The 21,087-nt window shown below is 42.5% G+C and overlaps 1 protein-coding gene across 1 annotated transcript in view; it reads right to left on the bottom strand.

Moving 5' to 3' along the window:
* Positions 1-579: 579 nt before the first annotated feature.
* CNKSR3 (CNKSR family member 3) overlaps positions 580-21,087 on the bottom strand; it is a 62,600-nt gene continuing 42,092 nt past the window's right edge. The window contains exons 6-13 of the mRNA XM_079971534.1: positions 19,820-19,939; positions 18,256-18,315; positions 13,010-13,078; positions 10,382-10,528; positions 8,639-8,763; positions 7,101-7,309; positions 5,883-5,972; positions 580-3,670 (exon numbers count right to left, since the gene is read on the bottom strand). Of these exons, the coding sequence (XP_079827660.1) occupies positions 3,372-3,670; positions 5,883-5,972; positions 7,101-7,309; positions 8,639-8,763; positions 10,382-10,528; positions 13,010-13,078; positions 18,256-18,315; positions 19,820-19,939 (1,119 nt within the window). The 3' untranslated portion in view covers positions 580-3,371. The remainder of the gene's footprint in view (positions 3,671-5,882; positions 5,973-7,100; positions 7,310-8,638; positions 8,764-10,381; positions 10,529-13,009; positions 13,079-18,255; positions 18,316-19,819; positions 19,940-21,087) is intronic.

Here is a 21,087-nt window from a genome sequence, read left to right as displayed (position 1 = left end):
CCCAATGTGGAGCTCAAACTCACAACGCTGAGATTAAGGGTCTTAACCCACTTGGTAGTAAAGCTGTGTGCTCCCTTCCGTGCAGTGCAAGAGCCACTTCCAATATAGTTGGTGGATATGTGCAAATTAAAGTCACCATGTGTACAGTGTTTATCTGTCAGTTGACTGGATCCCTACCAGCCACTCAACATCCCACTGGGAAAACAGTGCTGGTCAGATGAGAAACTATTATTTTATCCTCGTTTTTCACACAAAAAATCTCCTGAAGCAACTTAAAAACATTGATGAAATGGAAACAAACCTGAAAGGCACTAAAACCTCACATAAATACATTCACCCACATTATTAATGTGGTTGCTGTATTCACGCACACTTCCATGGAGAGCTGACATCCTGCAGAAGCAGTTCCCACAATATGTGGGAGATAGAGAACAACACACACACACACAAAGATATGCACACACATCTACAGGGCCATAGGGCCATGACTGTTAAGGTTAGCATATATGTGTGCACAGAAACACACACACAGGCAAGACTAAGCTGTGCTAGAACATACACCCAATTTGTAAACATGAGAAAATGTACTACAGTTTAGTGCTGTAATAAACTTCTTTATCTGGTCACTTTTCAGGTAGATACATTCCCTCAAACGTTAACTTGGAACCATACAACGTCTGCCTTTTGCTGGTTAGGAGAAATTATTCAACTGTGGGATTTGCCTCTGTGGAATGAGGCAAAATTTTCTTTTATTCTGTTTTCCTAAGTAGACGAAGCAACAGTGAAATTTGTCAAGAGGAGATACTAAGGTGTATTCATTCCAATTACAGATATCAAAGCGTCCTGCATTAGTGTTTTTGGTCAGGGCTATGCTGCTGGGGGGGTTATCTGCACGTCTCCTGCCTTCCTTAGCTGTTTTTCAAGGTCTTGTTAAAGGCCCTTGGAAACAGATCACAGAGAAGCAAAAGTACACCAGAAATCAAAATAAACCATTTAGAAGTTTGGCTCATCATTGACCCCAAAGGAGTGGCTTCTGTTTTGAGCATGTACTTTCTCTATTGCCCAATCAAGGGAAAGAACTTGTCAAGGGCAGTGTCAACTAGTCCTGCCTAATGCTTTTGAGAGCTCTTCTTCTAAAAACAATGCAAAACCAGGATCAGAGCCTGTCATGGTACTTTAGATGGATTGCATATTAGGAGTGGCAAATACTACACATATCTGCAGTGAAAATATATCACGTATTATTCTAACCCTGCAATCTAAGGCAGACTCAGCCTGAAAAATATGAGTTTACCTAATGTACTGCTGGTAAGATTTGAGCCTGGGACTTCTTGGTTCACAACTCGGTGTCATAGCCACCTTCTCTCATGTGAAACAGTTTCAAAACAATTCATGTGATGCTTCCATCTTGGCTAACAAAAGAATTAAAGACAGACATGAACATATTCATTCTTTCCTGAGAACAGAGGTTACTTCCTGAACTGGACGAGAAATTTCAGGCTCGAGAGAGAGACCATTTTCTTAGTTACATCTTCCTTTATCATTATCTGAGGAAGATATTTAGCTTATATTTGAACTTCATACAACACACCTCAAAGAAAAAGTGAACTGCAATTTCAATTACATTTGGGTTTGTTTGTTTGTTTGTTTGTTTTACTGCTTCTTTTTAATTGAAACCACAAAGTTTTGAATACTATGAGAAAACATCATCAAGATGCAGAACAGCTGCACTAGCTTTGGTGAAGTTTGCTAGGCTGGTACCAATAGCCAGTTCAGCTTGAAAGGTAACTCAAGTTATGTCATTGTTTTACCTTGTTTGTGAAAAACAGGATCAAATTTAGTTATAACCATATGCATTCTTTTAATGGTAAAAATTTGTGCAAATCCATTCAACCTAGTATAGTTGTGACAGTTTCCTAGACAGTTAATTTAACATCTGTCTCCCCATGCTTGTTATAAACTGCTCAAGAAAGCTTGCCGAGACAGCAGTATAAAATGTGATGAATTCCTTTCATCAGTGTAGATGGTGCTGTTTTCAGACCATTCAAATAACTAATTTAATGGGGTGTGACTTTTTTTTTTTTTTGCCTTGGCTAATTAGTACCCAGTGGTGTCAGAGAGAAATGTAAAAGCTGCATAAAAGGTTAAGTGGTTTTTTTTAAGAAAAAGAAAAGAAAGAAAGAAAGCGTAATTTAAATACTTTTAAATTATTTTAAACAAGATGTTCTTTGTGGATCTCTAACAAAAAACCCCTCTTTCCTACACTTGCTTTGAAAACAACAAATTATTTGCATCCAAACACTTCTGGCAAGTCCTCCCTTCCACAGACCACCCCAACTCTCACCCAATGCTACTAATTTAATGATGGCAAACAGTTTCTTCCCCAACACTTTGAAAGAGCAAATTGCCTTACAAAAATGTAACTCATCACAAGTCAGCCTTTAAAGCCCAAATAATATAAAAACCAGTTCAACCTTGAACCACAGTTGATGCTCCAGAAGCTTGCTGGGATTGCTTTCAGAAGAATACTTTGGTTAACAGCTATTCAGTCTTAATCATAAAAAAAGCAATAAGATATATTCATTTTTACCATTGTCACTTGAGATGCATTTCCTTGGCATGTTGTAGCAATCCATGTCCTAATTGGATGAGTATTGCAGCAATTCAGGGAAGAACAGTTTAACTGTACTAAGATTTTAATAACTGGAGGATCAACCAAAATAGCCTCACGTTTGTAACTAATCAGAACAAAGGAAGAAACTGCATTTTATTCCTGACAACAGTTGAGTCGTCTCCAGTCACTTGCAGTGCAATCACGTTGCTTAAAAGGGACGAGGGAGGGGGGGAGAGAAAAACCTCCCCTTTTCTTCCTTCTTGGTCAGGATTGCAGCGTAGGAATCCATTTTTTGCTGAGTGCTACATAGTCTGCAGATCCAGTAGGTTGCACAGCATCAGAGTCTTGTAGCAAATGAAGTGCCACCAGGCCTCATTACGATGCAGAGATTGCTTCTGCGTGGGTCATGCGGATTTCAGGTCAGCAGTGACCTCTGAATCACTCGAGCCTGATCGGTTTTTCTCCAGAGGACTGAATTCCCCCTCCACCCTTGGGCAGGTAGAAAAATGCTACATCTTGCGATCTCTCTCCCGCCTCTCCTCCTGCTCCCCCTTAAACAGACCCCCTCTCTCCAACTCCAGTGAATCTCGAGACAGAAACATTGGGGAAAGGGCAAGCTTCTCCAGGGGGAGAAAATAAAATAAAATGCAAAACTGCTCAGTAACTCTGTGGGTACTGCAAAACCATGTGAAGGTGGAGGGGAAGAAAAGGCACTTAATATCAAATACCCTAGAAAGTCAAAACGCAGCCAGTTAACTCAGTGAGTCAATAACTTGAGTCTCGTAATCCAGCTAACCAGCAGGGAGCGCTCTGTGGAGGAGGACTTCGTGGAGGTCGTCACCGGGAGCTTCTTGGCTCCATCCTCCTGGAAAGGGATCGTCGCACTGTTGTGAAGATCCACATTAACAAAACACCTGCTCCCCCTGATGTAGTCTGCACCCCTCACTAGCTGCCTCTCCGCCACAGGCCTGGAGAAGGGATGCTGAAGTGGGGAACTTTCTTCAATGATGGGCGGGATTCTCTCATTGCTGAAGTACCGGCAGAGGGCATTTTCACCTGCAGCAAACAAAGAAAACACACATTTATCAAACCTTGCAGAGCCAGCATAAGAAGATGCAGAAGAGAGCATTTCAACACCTCTAGCCAGTCTGAAGTTTTGGTGAACTGCCCCACACAGATTCCCATCACCTCTCTCTAAGATTACTAAAACTTGTGTTCTGCTCTTCACCTCCATTTTACTTACTGCTGTACAAAGTTGATGATTTGTGTTTTGCTTTAGGGCTAAATTGTACAGGTATGTGCAAGTACTTGCATTAAAATCCTGGCGGAAATAAGAGCTTTGGGAAGGGGCAATTTGGAGCAGAGACGTGGGCAGAGTTGGGTGTTTAATCCATCACCCACAACTTCTCCCCTGGAACTTCCCCAGCAGCTGTTTAGGCAAGAATTGTAGGGGGGAAAGTTACACGCATTTTAGCCTTTTTAGAGAAACGGTAAGAGGGAATGTGACAGAGGTATAGAAAATTATACATGGCATGGAGAAGGTGAATAGAGAGCAGTCCCGTACCGTTCTGTCTCCCCCTCTCATATGACTAGAACTCAGGGACGTCACATGAATCTGAATGTTGGAAGATTCAGAACAGACAAAAGAAAGTGCTCCTTCACTGCAAGTAGTATCAAAGGCTACCAACTCAGATGGCTTTCAAAGAGGATTAGAGAAATTCAGGGAGGGTAAGGCTATCAATGGTTGCTAGCCATAATAGCTATGTTCTGCCTTTAAATACCAGTTGCTGGGGATCACAAAGGGAGTGTGTAGCTGCACTTAGGTCCTGCTTGCTGACTTCCCACAAGCATCCGGTTGGCTACTGCGAGATGCTGGACTAGACAGGCCCTTGGCTCAATCCAGTATAGCTCATAGGTAGGTGGGTGTTTCCTCATACAACTTTCCAAAGTCCCATTCTCCTCACTTCTTCACTCAAAATCACCATTATCCCTAAAATCTGGAGCCATTTTGCTTTCAGCACACCATATTGTATGTAACATGGATTGTCTCTCACCTGCTTCAAAGCCCTAGAACACTGCTAAAATTATTTTTGGGTGTAAACTGACTCTAGTGCTAGTCCTTTAGGGTACAGCATTAAGGGGCATGAGGAATAACCTCTCTCTCCATGAAATAAATCCCTGTATGTTGCGCTCCTCAACAATGTAGTGGTTTTCTCTCTACACTAGTATAGCTTAGTTTATGGTGACTGGCACTTACAGAAAGGGAAGCAGATTTGGCTTTCAGTACTGTATAAAGTAAATGAAGGGGGACCTCTGTGCAGTAGAAAACAGAAACACTGTTTCACACTGGCTATAACACTCACCTTTGTTTCAAATGTTGCAATACAAGGCAAACAAAAGCAGTAATGACTTTTGAAAGTCCCTCACCTGTCTGCAAAGGTGTGCATTGAGCAACATATATGAGTGGCTAATCACTACATCCACGATCTGGAAGTCGTTCAGAGGCTCTGTGTGTCACCCATTCTTACAACGTGTGTGTACATTTTTGTCAAGTCAGGTATCAGCTCGCGTCTTTTAAGGATAGGTAAGGAGGATTGTGGAGCAGCAGCATATAGGCTGAATTGCACTGCAAGGCAAGCTTATGCTGCAGACAATCATCTCTTTCTATTCATTTCATGGGCAAAACCAAACCAGGTCTCAGTAGCTCGCATTGTCTTAGAGAGAGATCACCTGGCCAATTTTACAATGTGGAGGAATGGAACAGAAGAAAACAGGAGAGAAAACCAGTACTCTGGTGCTGTGCTTTAAAGTCAGCTAATAAATCCTTGGCCCAGGACAATTCGCCAGTGCCAGTCTAAGGTTTAGAGGAGTTTTCCATAATATACTTCGGAGCAACCAACCAACTTCAGAGCCTAACAAAGAGGTGTCACCCTACTGTCAAGGGATACAGTGGCATTAAAAGCCTCAGAAGACTTATACTAGATCATCCTGATATAAAATTCACCCAACTAAGATTTGTTAAGAACAACACCACCTAACCTGTGGACCCAGGTGGACCACCTCTCTACAGGAATAAAAAGGACCAAAGTTTTGCATTTTAACAGCTAGGATCCCCACTTCTGATTTTACTCATGGCAAACGCACAAGAGGATGTTCAGAATTTAGCAAGGTTTAACTGCACAGTGGACCCTTCGCTACAGGCCAGGGTAGCAAATGTACAGACAAGTGCATTTAAGAAAGTGGCGGTCCTAGAGCACAATTTCCTTACCTTTTCTCCCCATTGCTCGGGGCCTAGAGAAAGGTTCTACACCTCCCAGCCAGTTTCCATCTGCAGGCATAGACAATGGGCGAGGCTTTCCTAAAGGCAACACAGAAGGGGTTTCAAGAAAACAGTGCTGTGTTAACTTCATATTAGCTGATCTCAATGACAAACACAATGCGAAGAGTTTACACAATCTATTCAAAATAGGAAGAAGCTAACTGAGATGCAATACCAGCAAGCAACAGGATGTCTAATAAGCTTGGACTTGTAGCAGTTGCTCTGCCCTGTAGGAATGTGGGACCAGTTAAGATGGCCTGCCTCCAGAAACTAATGGAAGGTTCCTGAATGCTCTGGGGGAGTTTCCAACAGACAGAGCCAACAATTCTGCTAGGGCTCTCAGCTCTGTGTGGAATGGTGATATGAGAAGGGCCATCAACACAATCGCTTCCGGGGTTCCTCTTTGGAATGCAACTTGGTTTACTAAGGAACTGCATGTGATGAAACAAATCCAGAGATGGCTAGAGCGCAAGTGGTGTAAAATTTGTTCTGAAGCTGACTTGGACACTTGCTAGAGCACATAAACACACCTATCGAGTAGCAATGGAAGCAGCGAAGAAGCTTTTCCATGTGGCCCAGAGGCTTGTCAACCCAAACATGGGGGTTGGATCTTTGGAGCCAACTATGAATGATTTGCCCAACACTTTGAGGATGAAGTCACTCAACTCCATAGCAATTTGGATGCCACAGTTGCGGTAGAGTGATGTGTCTTGTGGGATCCTTTTTCAATTTATGTGGCCTGGTGATGGGACAGGATACGTGAGGCTATCTTGACCTCCACCCATCCTGGCTGGTGCCTGTCATCCTAAAAGAAGTGGCAGTGCGTCCACTCCTTAACAAGCAGGGTGATGTCTTTCCCTGCTATCTGCTCCCAGTGGCTGGTACTTAGCGACAGATTTTGGGACCTAATTTTGAAGCCTTTGCTTTACATTGGAGGCTTTGTCGCATACACACTCCAACACCGTATACCAGGCATAAGCAAACTCGGCCCTCCAGATGTTTTGGGACTACAACTCCCATCATCCCTAGCTAACAGGACCAGTGGTCAGGGATGATGGGAGTTGTAGTCCCAAAACATCTGGAGGGCCAAGTTTGCCTATGCCTGCCCTATACACTCTGATGCACACAGCTTTTCTCCTCAGCTGATCCATGTAACAATTTACTCACCATAGGATGGCGTTTTTTCCCTCATCTTTGCAGGAAAAATATTTGCTTCCATGGAATAGCCAGGCAATGGATCGGAATCGGTAAGTGTAAACCTTCTCCTCCTGCATTCCTGATCCAGGAAGGAATTGGGAGATTCCGCACCTTTGGAACCAGGTAGGGGTTGTTTAGGTTTGCTGCCTCCTGCATAAACAAAACTCCCCTTCTCATCCCTGCAAAGATACAGGAACTTGATTAGCAATGAAAATATAAGGTATTGTGATTCTGCACTTGTGGACGGTACTTACTACTGTTTGGAAGTAGTGGGACTTTATAGCTATTCAAGATTTGGGGGGGGGATGCAGAAAAAGTAAAAGGAATGAAGACATCATCAAGGGTGCATGAGTTGGGTCCTACAATTCTGCACAAGCGCAGAAAAAGCATAAACTGTGGTACTAGGCCAATGATTCAGCTAAGAATGTTGGTTCTACTCTGAAAACAAGCTCCTAGACAGGATGCTTGAAGGTATGTGGGCAATGCATGGTACCATCATAGACGCCAGAGAGGTGGTTGAACAAGGTTTCTGTGATCTGGAGTGAGTCTAAGCACTCTGCAATTCAGATTGCTCCTTCCAAAGGATTAACAGCACCTGAATACATCATGCAAAATAGTCAGAATTTCCAGATAATGGATCACTCCCACTCTGTGCAGGGCTGACCTTAAGGCTGGGTCCAGAAGCTGCAGCTGGTGCAGAATGCTGTGGCTAGCATGCAGTGAGGAGCGACCTGCTGCTAGTGAGAGCCAGTGTGGTGTAGTGGTTAAGAGCGGTAGTCTCTAATCTGGGGAACCGGGTTTGATTCCCCGCTCCTCCACATGCAGCTGCTGGGTGACCTTGGGCCAGTCACACTTCTTTGAAGTCTCTCAGCCCCACTCACCTCACAGAGTGTTTGTTGTGGGGGAGGAAGGGAAAAGAGAATGTTAGCCGCTTTGACACTCCTGAAGGGGAGTGAAAGGTGGGATATCAAATCCAAACTCTTCTAGTGTGCAATGCTCCTGTTAAGGGATCTGTCCTGACAGTCAGCCCTGGTGCATAAAGCCCTAAGCAACCTAGAACCTGTTTGCCTGACAGTCTTCTGCCATCCTGCTTGAATCCTTATGTCATCCAGCAGGGCCCTAAGACACCCTAGAAATTTGTTTCATGTGTACCCGGGGCAGAGTTTTTAGGGCAACAGCATTCACACTTCAACATACACTCCCCATGGTAATTAGGTTGGCACCAACCATGTGTTCTTTTAGATTCTTTTCTTAAGACTTTTTATTCAATCGGGCATTTTCATAGTAGCATTGCTGAATATTGTTCCTGTTCATTTTAGATATGGATTCAATGTATTTTTATGGGTGTGAATTTTGCATTTTGTTTCTCTCTCTCTCTCTCCTCTTTTTCTTACAACCCACCATGATATTTTAGAATGGTGAGCAGTTTATAAATATTCTACATCAATAAACAATAAATCCAAAATAAAGGTGCTTTGGGGTTAAGCATTAGGTAGGTATTGGCATACCGAGGAGCATATGGAATAGACGGCGGTGGAGGTATGTAAAGGTCCAGAATGGCTGGTTTCTCTTTCTTCAGGGAAGCATCCATGCTGCTTTCAGGTGACTGGGTAGTAGTTGCAGGTGGGCTGGTCTGCAGTGAGAAAAAAACAACAGGTAGTTGCTTCAGTAAATTAGACGTACACTGTGCAACTGGCCCTTTCCATCTACAATGTGACAACATTCCTCATTTCATCTCTCACCTGAGCCACTGGAAACAGACACATTGCTTCTTGTTTTATGTTTACTGATTGTGTTTAATTTTCCTTAGCTGCCTAGAGTTGTTGAAAATAAGGCTACAAGTAACAATTTACGGTAAACGTGGCTGTGTAACTCCAGGCACCCTTGGAAGAAACCAATAACCTGTATCCAACCGAAAATCTGCAGTTTGTTGTTTTGTTTATTGCATTTCCAAATTAATAATAGTGAACTGCTATACTCTGGAACCATAGAAATGACTTGCTGAAGAAAATGAGCCCCTTAAGGCTTTTGTGAGATATTAAATATATCTTGATAACTTCTCTTAATTTTCCTTCCACATTTTCTTAATAACCTTCCACATACGTTCAAAGGCAATGCACAAAATCTAATAAAAACAGTTACAGAACAGCACAAAACACAACAGGAGATTAGTTGAAATACAAAGCAAAGTGGACACCCATGGCAGAGACGTGTCCATCAACTCGTAAAGCTAAGAAACAGCTACACAAGCACCTGTTTAGCACGTTCTTGCAGAGCAACAGCTTAAATAGTACACAGACAAAAGTGGTGGGAACTGTACCTGCATCTATAAGCAATTCAATTATTAGCTTCCTGAAAGTGTCAAACTACTCCCATAACATTACTTGCTCAGCCTCAAAATCATCATCTTCTTAAAGCTATTAATCCTCATTTCTTTTCCACACCCTTTCTCTCTCACACAGAGATGCCACAACATCCCAATTCTGCTGATGTTGGCAACTGGCAAATGCAAACACCACCATGAAAACAAAAGGGGGGAAATCACACAACTCAGCTAGGCTACAAAAGAACACTGGATAAAACTGCTCTTTTAGAAAACATAATCTCCCATCATTAGTTTTCCAGCCCATTGAGAATTTACTGTTTACTTCTAGAATTCATCAGTCCAAAAGATTATAAGCAACTCAGCCCCAAATGGCCTCACTATAAGTTATCTGTCCTGATAAACAGGATCCTTCAGGGATTAAAGAAAAACAATCATTCTCCCCCTCTCTTCAAACCCCAGCTGCCTTGTTCTTTTGGTATATTAGAAAGCTAAGGTAATTTAATGGAAAATGAGATTTCACAGATTCTTTGTAATCAACTACCCTTTCTATCCTGGCTGCAAAACTAGTTAAATTAGTCAATGCAAAATACGTTTAAATTTGAGCTTCAGTGATTTCACAAGGGCTATTTATATATGTGCGTTACAACAGAACTCTAGTGGAAGAATTGGCTTAGTATCATTTTCCAAGCTCAAAAAGATAGGTGGTATGACCTAATAAAGGCCAAAGTTGGTTGGGCCCACAGACTATACTAATTTCACATCCCACTAAAATCTCTAAGATTTGAACATTCTAACTGGCTGTTCCTTACCAAAGCCTGAGCATCTTCAAGAATAAGCACAAAAATTTATTTAAATCATGCAGAAAATGAGAGAAGAAATCACTGGGAAGCCTGTCAGAGGCAAGACAAAACTAAAACCTTGTTACCTGAACAAGTGGTGGTTTCCACCTTAGGTTTTTGAGTGGCGCAGGAGTAAAATTAAAAGAGCCTGTATGGCGTTTCTTCACTAATAGAGTAACACCAGAAGGATTCTCACGGAGCTTCCTCACAAGGTTCTTCAGCTGCCATCCCACCTTCAAAACAAATCAAAGAAACACTTAGAATGTCTACTGATCTACATCAGAGCCACGTAGATCAAATTACCTTCCATAACATCATTGTGGAAATCACTTTTCATCGCAGAATTATGAGGTCTATGTTTGGCCAGAAGCTGTATAAGACTTCTCTGTTAGGATAGGCTTTTGGAGGCTAGGGTAAAGGTGCTATAAAAATGCAGAGTTTCACTGAACTCTGTCTTCCAGCCTGTAGCCTTTGAGATGAGAGAGCTACGTATAAATTACAATATCACTTGCTCTAAGTAAACCCTACCCCCCAACCAAACCCAAATGACCTATTTTAAGAATAGGTCATGCAGGCCATGCAAGCAAAACATGGCAGAATAAGCTTATTACAAGATATAGGGGTGGGGGAGGGGAATTGCCTGACATGTCTACCAATACTGAGACACCTGAGTCTTGCTGAAAATATATGAGGGTCTAACTGACTGATTAATGCTCCTCTTACCTTCAACCAGTGGCACAGCGTGGGTTGCCAGTGCTCAGGGTAGGGCAAGTGTTGCGCCCTCCCTGGTAGACTGGGCAGCTGAGATCTCCATGTGGCGGGGGTGTGTGGAGTTTACGTGGAGGGAAGAGCGAGCTGGCCCAAACTTGCCAGCCAGCCCGGGGATGGGACGCACACAGGTCCCTTAACTGGTCACACAGAAAAGGTACCATCCCAGCTCCAAAGGCCCAGCCTGGGCACGGTTTGCTTCCCCAAGGCTTTGGAAGGCAGCAGAAGCTCAGTCATGTTGAGGGAGCTTGTCATGGTGGCTGCCTGGTTATGCCCCTTTCAGAATTTTGCTCTGGGGCCACCACCCCTCTGCCTCCACACACCACGCCACTGCCCTCAAAAGACCCATATATAGTGGTTTTGTGGTACTACCACGCCACATGGACTTCCCCAGAAACCAACGGAGCAAAAACCATTGATAAAAGGGATTCTGCTATGATTTCGATCACTGGTGGCGTGTTTTCCCCATTTTTAGAAGATACTGTTTGTGCTGTCTTTGTCTGCTTGTCTGCAATTGTTTTTAAATATTTTAAACAGACAGGCAGATTATGAAATGGCTGGGCAAAGGACAGGGAGAGAGAAAGACTCGGTTTTTCATTTGGGGGTGGATGCTTTGGTGCACCCTCCAGCCCTAGGGGTCTTCATAAAGGTGCCACTGCCAGAACTCTGAGGGGTTTTTTGCCTATTTGGTATAAAGATGGGGTGTAGGTTGGCTAGGCACTAACACTATCAGTCCTGGAGCTACATTAGATATTGTTAACTGACCCATTGGTGAGCTTTTTTGCTCACTTACATTTTTTCACATATTGTAAAATTAATCATTAATTGTTTGCTTGTTAGTGAAACTGATGGATTTTTTATAATTTAATTTATAATTTCTGTGAGCTATTTTGAGCATAAATACATCTGTGGAATATGTGGCACATATAAACAAGCTGCCAATAACTATGATAGGGAGTTGGCTCATTTAAGCAGGCCCCCAAATCAAAGCCCTAGCACTTAATTTTGGGACAGGGAAGTTAGACAGCACATGGTCCCCAAATCAGTAGCAGTGACTGCTGAGTGGTGGAAACCTTCAACTGGCAGCAAAGGCACAGTCTGCCATCTTCCCTACCTCACCCATTCTAGCCCTGCTCAAAGGCGCAACTTTGTGCATGTGCCTGGAAAGGGTACTCACAGGAAATGGCTGCCATCAGCTCACCCAACCCAGGATATCCCTGACTAAACAAAGAAACAGTTCTACATGCTGATATTGCCCAGAATTTTCCAGAAGAGTCAGAACAGCAGACTCTTCTGACTCTACCTGCTTCCATGAAGGACATTGCAAGCTTTGTGTGGAAGAGGGTATACAACAAGAAGGATGGAGAGCCTTTCTTACTACTGTTTCTTGACCTGACTTCCACCCACTATAAGTGGGTCATAGAATCATAGAATCATAGAATCATAGAGTTGGAAGAGACCACAAGGGCCATCGAGTCCAACCCCCTGCCAAGCAAAACCTGTCCTACCTCTAGAGTTATGTTCCAGGCCCACATTTAGTAAACTTTTCATTTGGCAAGCCCTATAAAACATCTAATCATTCTGAAATAGCCTCAGTACTCAATGCTTGCAAACGGAATTGCATTTCTCATGATTTTTTTTATTAAAAAAAAATAAGCTTAAGGGAATAAACTGATGGGAAATTCATTCTTTCCTTATTCAAAATGTTTTATGACCAACCTTTTATAAAAAGTTCTAGCTGGATTTATAACATGAACTTGCTATTCTAGGGAAAACTGCCTTAATGGGAAAAGCACCATTCCAGCATTAAACACCTCCCCCCAAGTATTTAATTGAAAAGGTCAGTCACTGGTAAATGAAGATTAAAATCTGTCTTGTGAGCTTGCTCAGACTCTGAAAATTGCTTGGCTAAAAATAAAGGGAAACAAGAAATGCCCTTTACTCACCACAGTCTGGCGATTCACCTGGATCACTTCATCGCCTGCATGAATTTTCTGAGATCTATCAGCAGGAGACTGCAGAGGACAAAAAGAGGAGCGCTGAAATTTTCATTGCTTTGCCACTTAAAAACTACTAAACACTGGTGTGTTTTTTTAAATTAAAAACCGCAGGATGACCTTGACAGAAAAGCCAAGCAGATAGGCATGCCTGTGAGATTTCTATGCAAGTTACAGCTCCCATCTCCATCACTAGACATCACAACTATCAATTAAATAACTAACAAAAGGCCGGTCAATATGGCAGGTGAAGTGTGAGAGCAGGAAGGGCTTGTCTGAGGACATGGAACCCAGGTGGTGGTAGGTTCACACCATTAAGTGTGTGGCACTGAGGACAGGATCACCCACCATTTTCAGATGGAGAGCAGGTTTTGCTATCAGCTCAACAATGCATCATAATGCTGCTCTTTGCCATTCGCTCCTATAGGGACAACTAGCCATTTCCTTATATTGGAGATCATCACTGGGAGCAGCCAGTGGTGACCACGCCACTAACTGAGAATAGCACCTGCTTCTATCTACATAGCCCCACCTTTATATTTGCATAGCCACGCCTTAGGGTCTATTTCAAGGGCTCCTCTATATAGTGCAAGTGAACGTTTGGGACTGGCATATCCTTTCTATACAAAACAAAAGCAGCAGCAAGTGCCCAAAACTGTTGAAAACCACCCCATGATCTTAATCAATAAACCCTTAATCAGATTTTAGATGTTGAGCAAACAAAACTAAAATTTGCCTAAGGTCTCACAGGGCCACAAACTCTGCTGTGATTTTCTGCTGCCAAAAGCAAAAGCTCCTTTTGGCTAACCTGGCTTGTCCTGATGCGAGAGGTCAAGCCGAGCTTCAGCAGGAACAGTTTTTGTACCATCACAAGGATGAGCAATGCAAAGCTTATCCTTGTCACACAGGTGTTAAAGGCGCAGGAGTCGCAGGAAAGGAACACAAGGAGCTTCTTCGGCTATACTATCCTTGACTGTTTGTCCAACTAGACCTGAACTGTCCATTCCAGTGATGACTGGGGACCATTGGGACTGGCAGGTCAGAGTTCTATAAGCCTGCTGAGTTCTGCAAGCAGCAACACCGAGACCAAGGAGGAGGAAGCTTGCAGGCAGTGCCGGCCCACAGACTGGTTGTAAGTAAGAAGGCAGGTTGGTGAGGCAGCATCTCATTCACCATAACAGACCAGCCTCCACTGGTCCACTCTTACTGCCAGGAGCGGTCCAGGATTGCAAGTAAAGGTCTTCCCCACCCTTTTAACTAGAGATACCAGGGATTGAACCTGGGACTTTCTGTGTTTCCACTGAACATGAAATCTCTTTGCATCAGGAACTGGCAAATCTACTCTGACTGCCAGAAAGAGGGTGGTGGGGAGATAAAGACAAAACCAAAAAAAAACCCACCCAAACATGGAATAAACCTCTAGGAGTGCTACAAGCTCCCAACCCACCAAACATGACATAGGACACTTAGTAGAAAGCCTTTTCTTTCACACAAACCACACAGAAAGCCAGCTTCAGACACTCTGAGATCTGTAATTTTTATGTACTGCTTAAGAACTTCCATTATAAACAGAATGTTTAATAAAATAAAATATGCTGTTTTGGGTTGTTGTTGTTGTTTTTAAAGGAGTTACTGGCTGATGCAATCACATCACTTGTGTATCTAAGGAAAATTCTAAGGAATATGAGTCACATGTTCACAGTCAGCAGTTGATGGTGCTACGATCAAGTGACAACTTGCATGGATTTTACCAGGGTCAGAGAACCTCAGGCGTCGCAGATGTTGCTGGACTCCAAATCCCATCAACCCAACATCCAAGGGTCAGGGATGATGGGAAGATGTAGTCCAGCAATCACAAATTCCCCATCTCTGGATTAAATTGTTCTCACAGATCCAACAGTCTTAGTATTACCCTGCATCACTTCCTCTAATTGCAAACTCGGGTGGCAAGTGCCAAAAGCTATTTGGCCAAAAAGGGGCTACTGTGCAACAAGGAATAGATATGAGCATGTTCGGGAGAACCCTGAGGTTTGCAGGGGACACTTAGAAGAGTAGCCCAAAGGTGACCGAGCAGCCATGGAATACTGAGCTTTACTTGGAAAAGAAAATGAACTATCCTCAAGGGAGACATGGCTGACATGTCCAAAGTCCATTTTGGGGGCCTAATCTGGCCCACCGGTCGGTTTAATCTGGTCCCTGCGGCAGTTTATTTCCTGGGGTAAAATCCTTAAAAAAAAACCTTAACAACTTCAACCCTAAAAAAAGGTCAAGAACTTTGGTCGGCCCTTCGGTCAGCCCCCACGGGCCTTCACTTCAACAAATCTGGCCCTCTTTGAAAAACGTTTGGACACCACTGCCCTAAGCAGAAGCATTCCCAACTGCAACATGTCGTCTTGTGTCCCATTTGTCATCTCAGATTTTAAGGGAGGCAGCTTACATATTTCTGTTGTGAGTCCTTGGATCATAAATTCAAACAATGGGAATGAGCCCCAGTCTGTGTTGCAAAAGAGTCACAAACCAAAATTATTTTGACAGAATGAGAGAAGAACTGTTGCAAAAAAAGGGGGTGTTTTCATTACTTGTTTAGGCACAGCTAGGTAGCTACATGACACAGTCATGCTGAAAACCTATAAATCTGAGGAAGAGATTTAAGGCACAGCATGGACCAGGCAGGGAAAGCTTCCCCTACGTGAGCTTTCCCACCTGAAACTGCTTAATCCTAGCACTTTTCTCTCAGTGGGTTGTCACCTCTGAAACACAGGGCCACCCCAGGGGGAAGGGAGACAGAGAAGTGGATGAAGTCATTTCAGAATGGGAAGTATGGAGGAAGGGAACAGCTTCCATATCACGCTTTAGAGCTACATGTGCACACAACTTTCTATATAACAGTAACCCAGTTATATCACATGGTCTACCACTGCCGTATACTTAGGCCCTGACAAAGCAAAAACACTAAGCGAGCCTTTCCCAACCTCACTCTCTCCAGTTGTTTGCTGGACTCCAAATCCCATCAGCCCCTGTCACCATCACCTATGCTTGGGGATGATGGGAGTTGCAGTCCAACATCTGGAGAGAACAAGGCTGGGGAAGGCTGAACTAAACCAACTGGGAGTTTTAGCAGAACACCCCCCAAAAACTTTAAAAACCTTTAAGAACCTCAGATTCTAAGACATACAATTTTAGTTACTTCTGCTGCTATACCCCTGAACACCATGTTCCTTTTGTTTTAAAACCTGTCTCGAGCACACATGAAGCATTTTAGTTTGCATGTTCTTTACTGCTTACTCATCTAACAAAAAGCTTGCAAATTTAACTAGATTTCTCTTAATAGTAGGGAACATGCTGCAGGGTCAATTATGTGTACTGAAAAATAGAGGTGTTAAAAAACTTTTATCACAAATATCCTAACTAAGCCTGTTGTCTGCCTTGTTCACTATCAGCAAGCAGCCGTTTGGCACCTAAATATTTACTCTGTTCTGTCCAGGAGACAGCACTCTCCTGCAGCTGTTGCTTTAAATGTCTCCAATGCCATTATGACCACTTCACATCCAGTGATACTCCTGACATCCCACTCATAGAGAAAGGAAAAGGTACTAAGCTAATGTGTGACTCATAGAACTGAAACAAATGTCTCATTTCCTCTGTTCCCTTATCAAGGGAAATGGAGGACAGGACAATCCCCTTGGGCTACCTGGGATGAGAACTGAAAGCCTCATTAGGAAAGACTCCCTCACCTTTCACCATCTGATCTGACGCATTCCGGGGGCAAAAACTACAGCAGCATCACCTTCATAAAAGAAAGCTATTGGGAAAGTGAGGCAAGATGCCTGGGAAGACAGGGAATCTCCAGTGGGCAACTCCCTTTTCGCTTGGAACGGAAACACCTATTTGGCAAAGAATCCAACAGACGATCTCTCCGAGTACGCTATCATAGACGTCCAAAAATGTGCACTGCGCATACCAAGGAATATCTGTCAGGATTACGAAAATCCGTTTGCAAAAGCTCTCAAAGAAACAAACAATACAGCCCTCTAGGCTTGCATCATGAGTGTTTGCAAGATGACTGGAAAGCTCTGTTTGGGTCAGATCATTCCCACCAAAAGCAGGAAATCACAAGCCGTTAAAAACAACTGGGAAATCCTGTCACCTGACTGGAATCGGACACGTCTCGCTCCTCTTGAATAACTCGAGAGCTTTAATATCTACCATCTCAGGCTCTCCTTTATCTACACTATTGGATGGACAGTGAATGAGAAGCAGCAGCAACTGCAATGTCTAGTCTCCAGGTCTGAAAGAAATCATTCTACTAATTGTAAATCACTTGCTCCTCTGTGGAGATATGCAGTCCCCAAGAAAGGAAGCTAGGATTTTTCAAGCAAGCTCTAAGAGAGATAAAGGAGATCCAAAGGTTTATGACTGCTAACCTGCTGTGTTTTCTTTAGGGAAGGAGGGAATCAGTAACAGTCTGCATGCTTATAAAATTCTGAGATATATGTGCCACGCAATCCAGGAACTTTTATTCAAACTGTAACTCAAAGTCATCAGATATTCTGACAGATTTAAACACTTGCACATGTATAAGTTTTTAAAGCTTTACAATCAGCATCAAAATCTGTATTTTCATTCTCAACTCTGCCAAGCGCTGTCTTTCAGTTCAGCAGAAATGTTATCATTCAACCAGCCTTTCCCTTTTGACCATTCAGAGGTTTTGCAATTAAAAAGATCTGTTTCTGTTATCTTGAAAAATGTGTTTGTCCCAGGAAGCAAATGGAATCTTACATTCTATTACTAGTCTAAACATCCTGCTGCTGCTTTTATAAAGGACAGAGCACATTATGGAAGTACATATTTGCTCAGCCAGCATTTACTAGACCAAACACTATAAGCGCTTTACTCAACAATAGTTCTGGTAATTCCAGTTATTTCAAACCCCAGCAGCATTTTGAAACACTCTTCTCTATTTGCATACTGCAAACTAAACTAAGAGGTTGATATTAGACAGGCAGACACCATCAGACAAGCACACACTTAATTACCACAGTCAATGATAAGTTAATGATAATGTTGCAAAACCCAAATAAATAAAAATATGACTTCAGAATCTGCTTTTAATCAAGTTTGCTTCTTGGATCTCATCTTCATCTAAGATAGCTTTAATTAATTCTGTTTGGAGGGAAACATTAAAAAATACTCACGTTTTCTGTTGTTCCAGTAACAACATGCAATCCATCGTAAGTAGATTTTATATACATTCCCTAAGATGGATAGTTAAAAAGATAAATTTAGCACAACAGTAATTATAGCGCATCCACAATTATATTGAGGCTCTATAGAGACAACTATTTATGAAGAGCAACTTTTCCCATAATCCCACTCTGGCACCAGTCCCAATGAAACACTGTTTAACTGTGTAAACCCGGTCACCAACCTTTTTGGACTCATGCACACACTGAAGGATTTGTCAGTGGCATCCAACACATAACTGCAACCAAGCAAACACCACAAACTATTTACTGATATCAACAGAATGCTGCTTTCAGGTCTAATTTCAGCAGGGGGACAGGCCAGGAGGTGGCAGGGTGCTGTGGACACCAAGAAAGTCCTCTGGGGGCACCATACCGGCCACCCCTGGTATAAAAGGAGTGAGACAGTGTCTCACTGCAGATAAGGGAAAACTTCATCAATTCACATCCTCTTTTCTAATGGGAATTGCTTATCTTGAGTCTCATGCAACTCAACAGAATAGCAAAACTGAAGAAGGATCTGATCTAGACAATTTTACTCCTAGGGTGACCTGGATAAGGAAAAAGTCTTGGATTGCAAGGCTGAGCCAAGGATTCCTTTTGGGTTTCCCCTTCACTCCTTTAAAGAATTGCATGTGAAGGTATAGAATCACAGAATTGTAGAGTTGGCAGGGACCATGATGACTGATAAGAATGCATCCTTTTGTGTAGTTAAAATAAAATATTTCCCCATCATCACACGCGCACACACAGCTCCAAGTCATTGCGGAGGTGTACTATCCAATAGGTGTCCATGAGAGCAAAACCAAAATATACACATTTGTTGGCAGGAGCTATTTGCAGTTTTTCCTATGAGCTACACAAACAAAACTTGGCAAAAACAGTTTGACTCAGAGACCCTGATTGGCTGGGGGACAAAGTGACAGAATGAAAACACAATATGTTAATTTTCCAAGGTATACAACAATGTCTCCTGAAAACCTGTTGTCTGGATACAACGTAAGCAACCCTTCTTGATAAACACACAATACATGCAGAATTCAGCTCTTTTTTGGTGCAAAACATTTTCTGAGGAGGGTATACACCACTTGAACAGCTCTGCTTACCTCAAACTTATTGCCACTGAAAGGGGAAGGTCTTTATTGTCTAGATTTTACATTATTAAACTAAATAACTTGTTTCTTCTGTCAACAACTTGACATTTGCATTCTTAGTAATGTTACAGCTTGACAGCAGCAGTAATGGCTTCCGTACAAAGGTATCAATGCTAGTATGGAGCTCTCTGTTGTAAGATCTTCTCCACCCCTCTAGATACACAGGGATACTGAACAGCAGGTTCCTCTATTCTTTGTAGAAAAGATTGGAAGTTCCTGTGCACGTAGAGCTCTGGATTGTATACTTAAAACTCACACCAGTTTCATCACATTAGCCTTCAAGGACTAGGCCACTATAAATGCACTTGAAAAAATGCTAAGTGGGCAGCAATTCAGGATTGGAGGAAGGAAAACATTCTTACCAGGCCTTCCCCAGGTTTGATGTTCGTTAAATGAACCTCCTCGAGACACGCACCCTGGCTCATCAACGGATCAGTTGTAGATCGGATTGTCTTATCGCAAATTCCATTTAGAACCTTGGACTAAAACAAAGGAAGAACACCAGGATTACTTTTGCAATTGTTTTTTGTCTTACAGCAAAACGCAGCCCCTCTGTCCTCCCCACAAGTAAAGAGGTCACTGCATCCAGATTTATAGGCTGCAGCAGCTGTTAGCACTACCTTTCATCAACTACATCTGGTAAGAAAGCTGCTGGTCCTTTGTGACATATTCAAATCCTGCAGCCATAATTCAGGCCTTTGTAACTTGAAGCAAGGCCACTAATGAGCTCCACAAAGGGCTGCTCTTGTTTACAGTTGGGAAGCTTTGGGTACTGAAGAGCACAATGGCCTACTCCTTAAAGGAAGAGGGTCAGAGCATCATATGCACCGACGCCATGTTCAGAGTCCAATTGTATATGACCTTTAAAGCCCTAAATAGCTCAGATTCTTGGAGACTCCCTCCACTCTTAAATCCTAAAACTTTCATCATCACCGATCAAGAACATCGTCTCAGTTTTATCACTTATGCACCAAATCAGAAAAAAGGGAATGCAAATGTGCGTTTTCTTTGTGGTTCCCCTCAACAATAAAACCCTATCCCTCTGGAATCTCACAAAAATCAACATTAATTAAGAATTTTTCCCCTCCTCCCCCACCCATAAGCATTTAAAGACTTTTCTATTTGGGTACAGTTAATTAGATCCACGCAGGTGGAGTTTTTAATATTTTATTTTTAATTCTTTTTTTTATTTCTCACTGTTAGGTAAGCTGCCTTTAATTCAAAATAATGATGCATGTCTGGGGTTTTTTGTTGGGAGAGGAAATTAAAATTTATTGTAAAACAGCAATAAAAATGTAAAGATACACCAAACGGCTAATGCATACAGGATGGTGCCTTGACATTTCTGAGGACAATGTAGGCAAAGTGAGAAGCAGCTGTTGTGAAGTTTAGCAGTGCAGCAAACACTTTGCATACACAAAACCCCTAAGAAAGAGCTAGGGCATCTCAATTTTAAATGGATGACAGCCAGCAAGGTTGTGAAAAAGAAGAGCCCCAAGACCTTAGAAAAGGCATTGACAGACAAAAAAAAATGGGTGGGATGTATGGGGATAGCAATCTGACTCAGTATACGTAATATTTAACAAAATGACTAACACACATGACATTTTTTACAGTTAAATAAATAAAT

The sequence above is a fragment of the Podarcis cretensis genome (genome assembly GCF_951804945.1).
Source record: "Podarcis cretensis genome assembly, chromosome: 3".
NCBI lineage: Eukaryota > Metazoa > Chordata > Lepidosauria > Squamata > Lacertidae > Podarcis > Podarcis cretensis.
The sequence above is the reverse complement of the archived record's forward strand: the minus strand, read 5'-3'. Positions and strand labels throughout refer to the sequence as shown.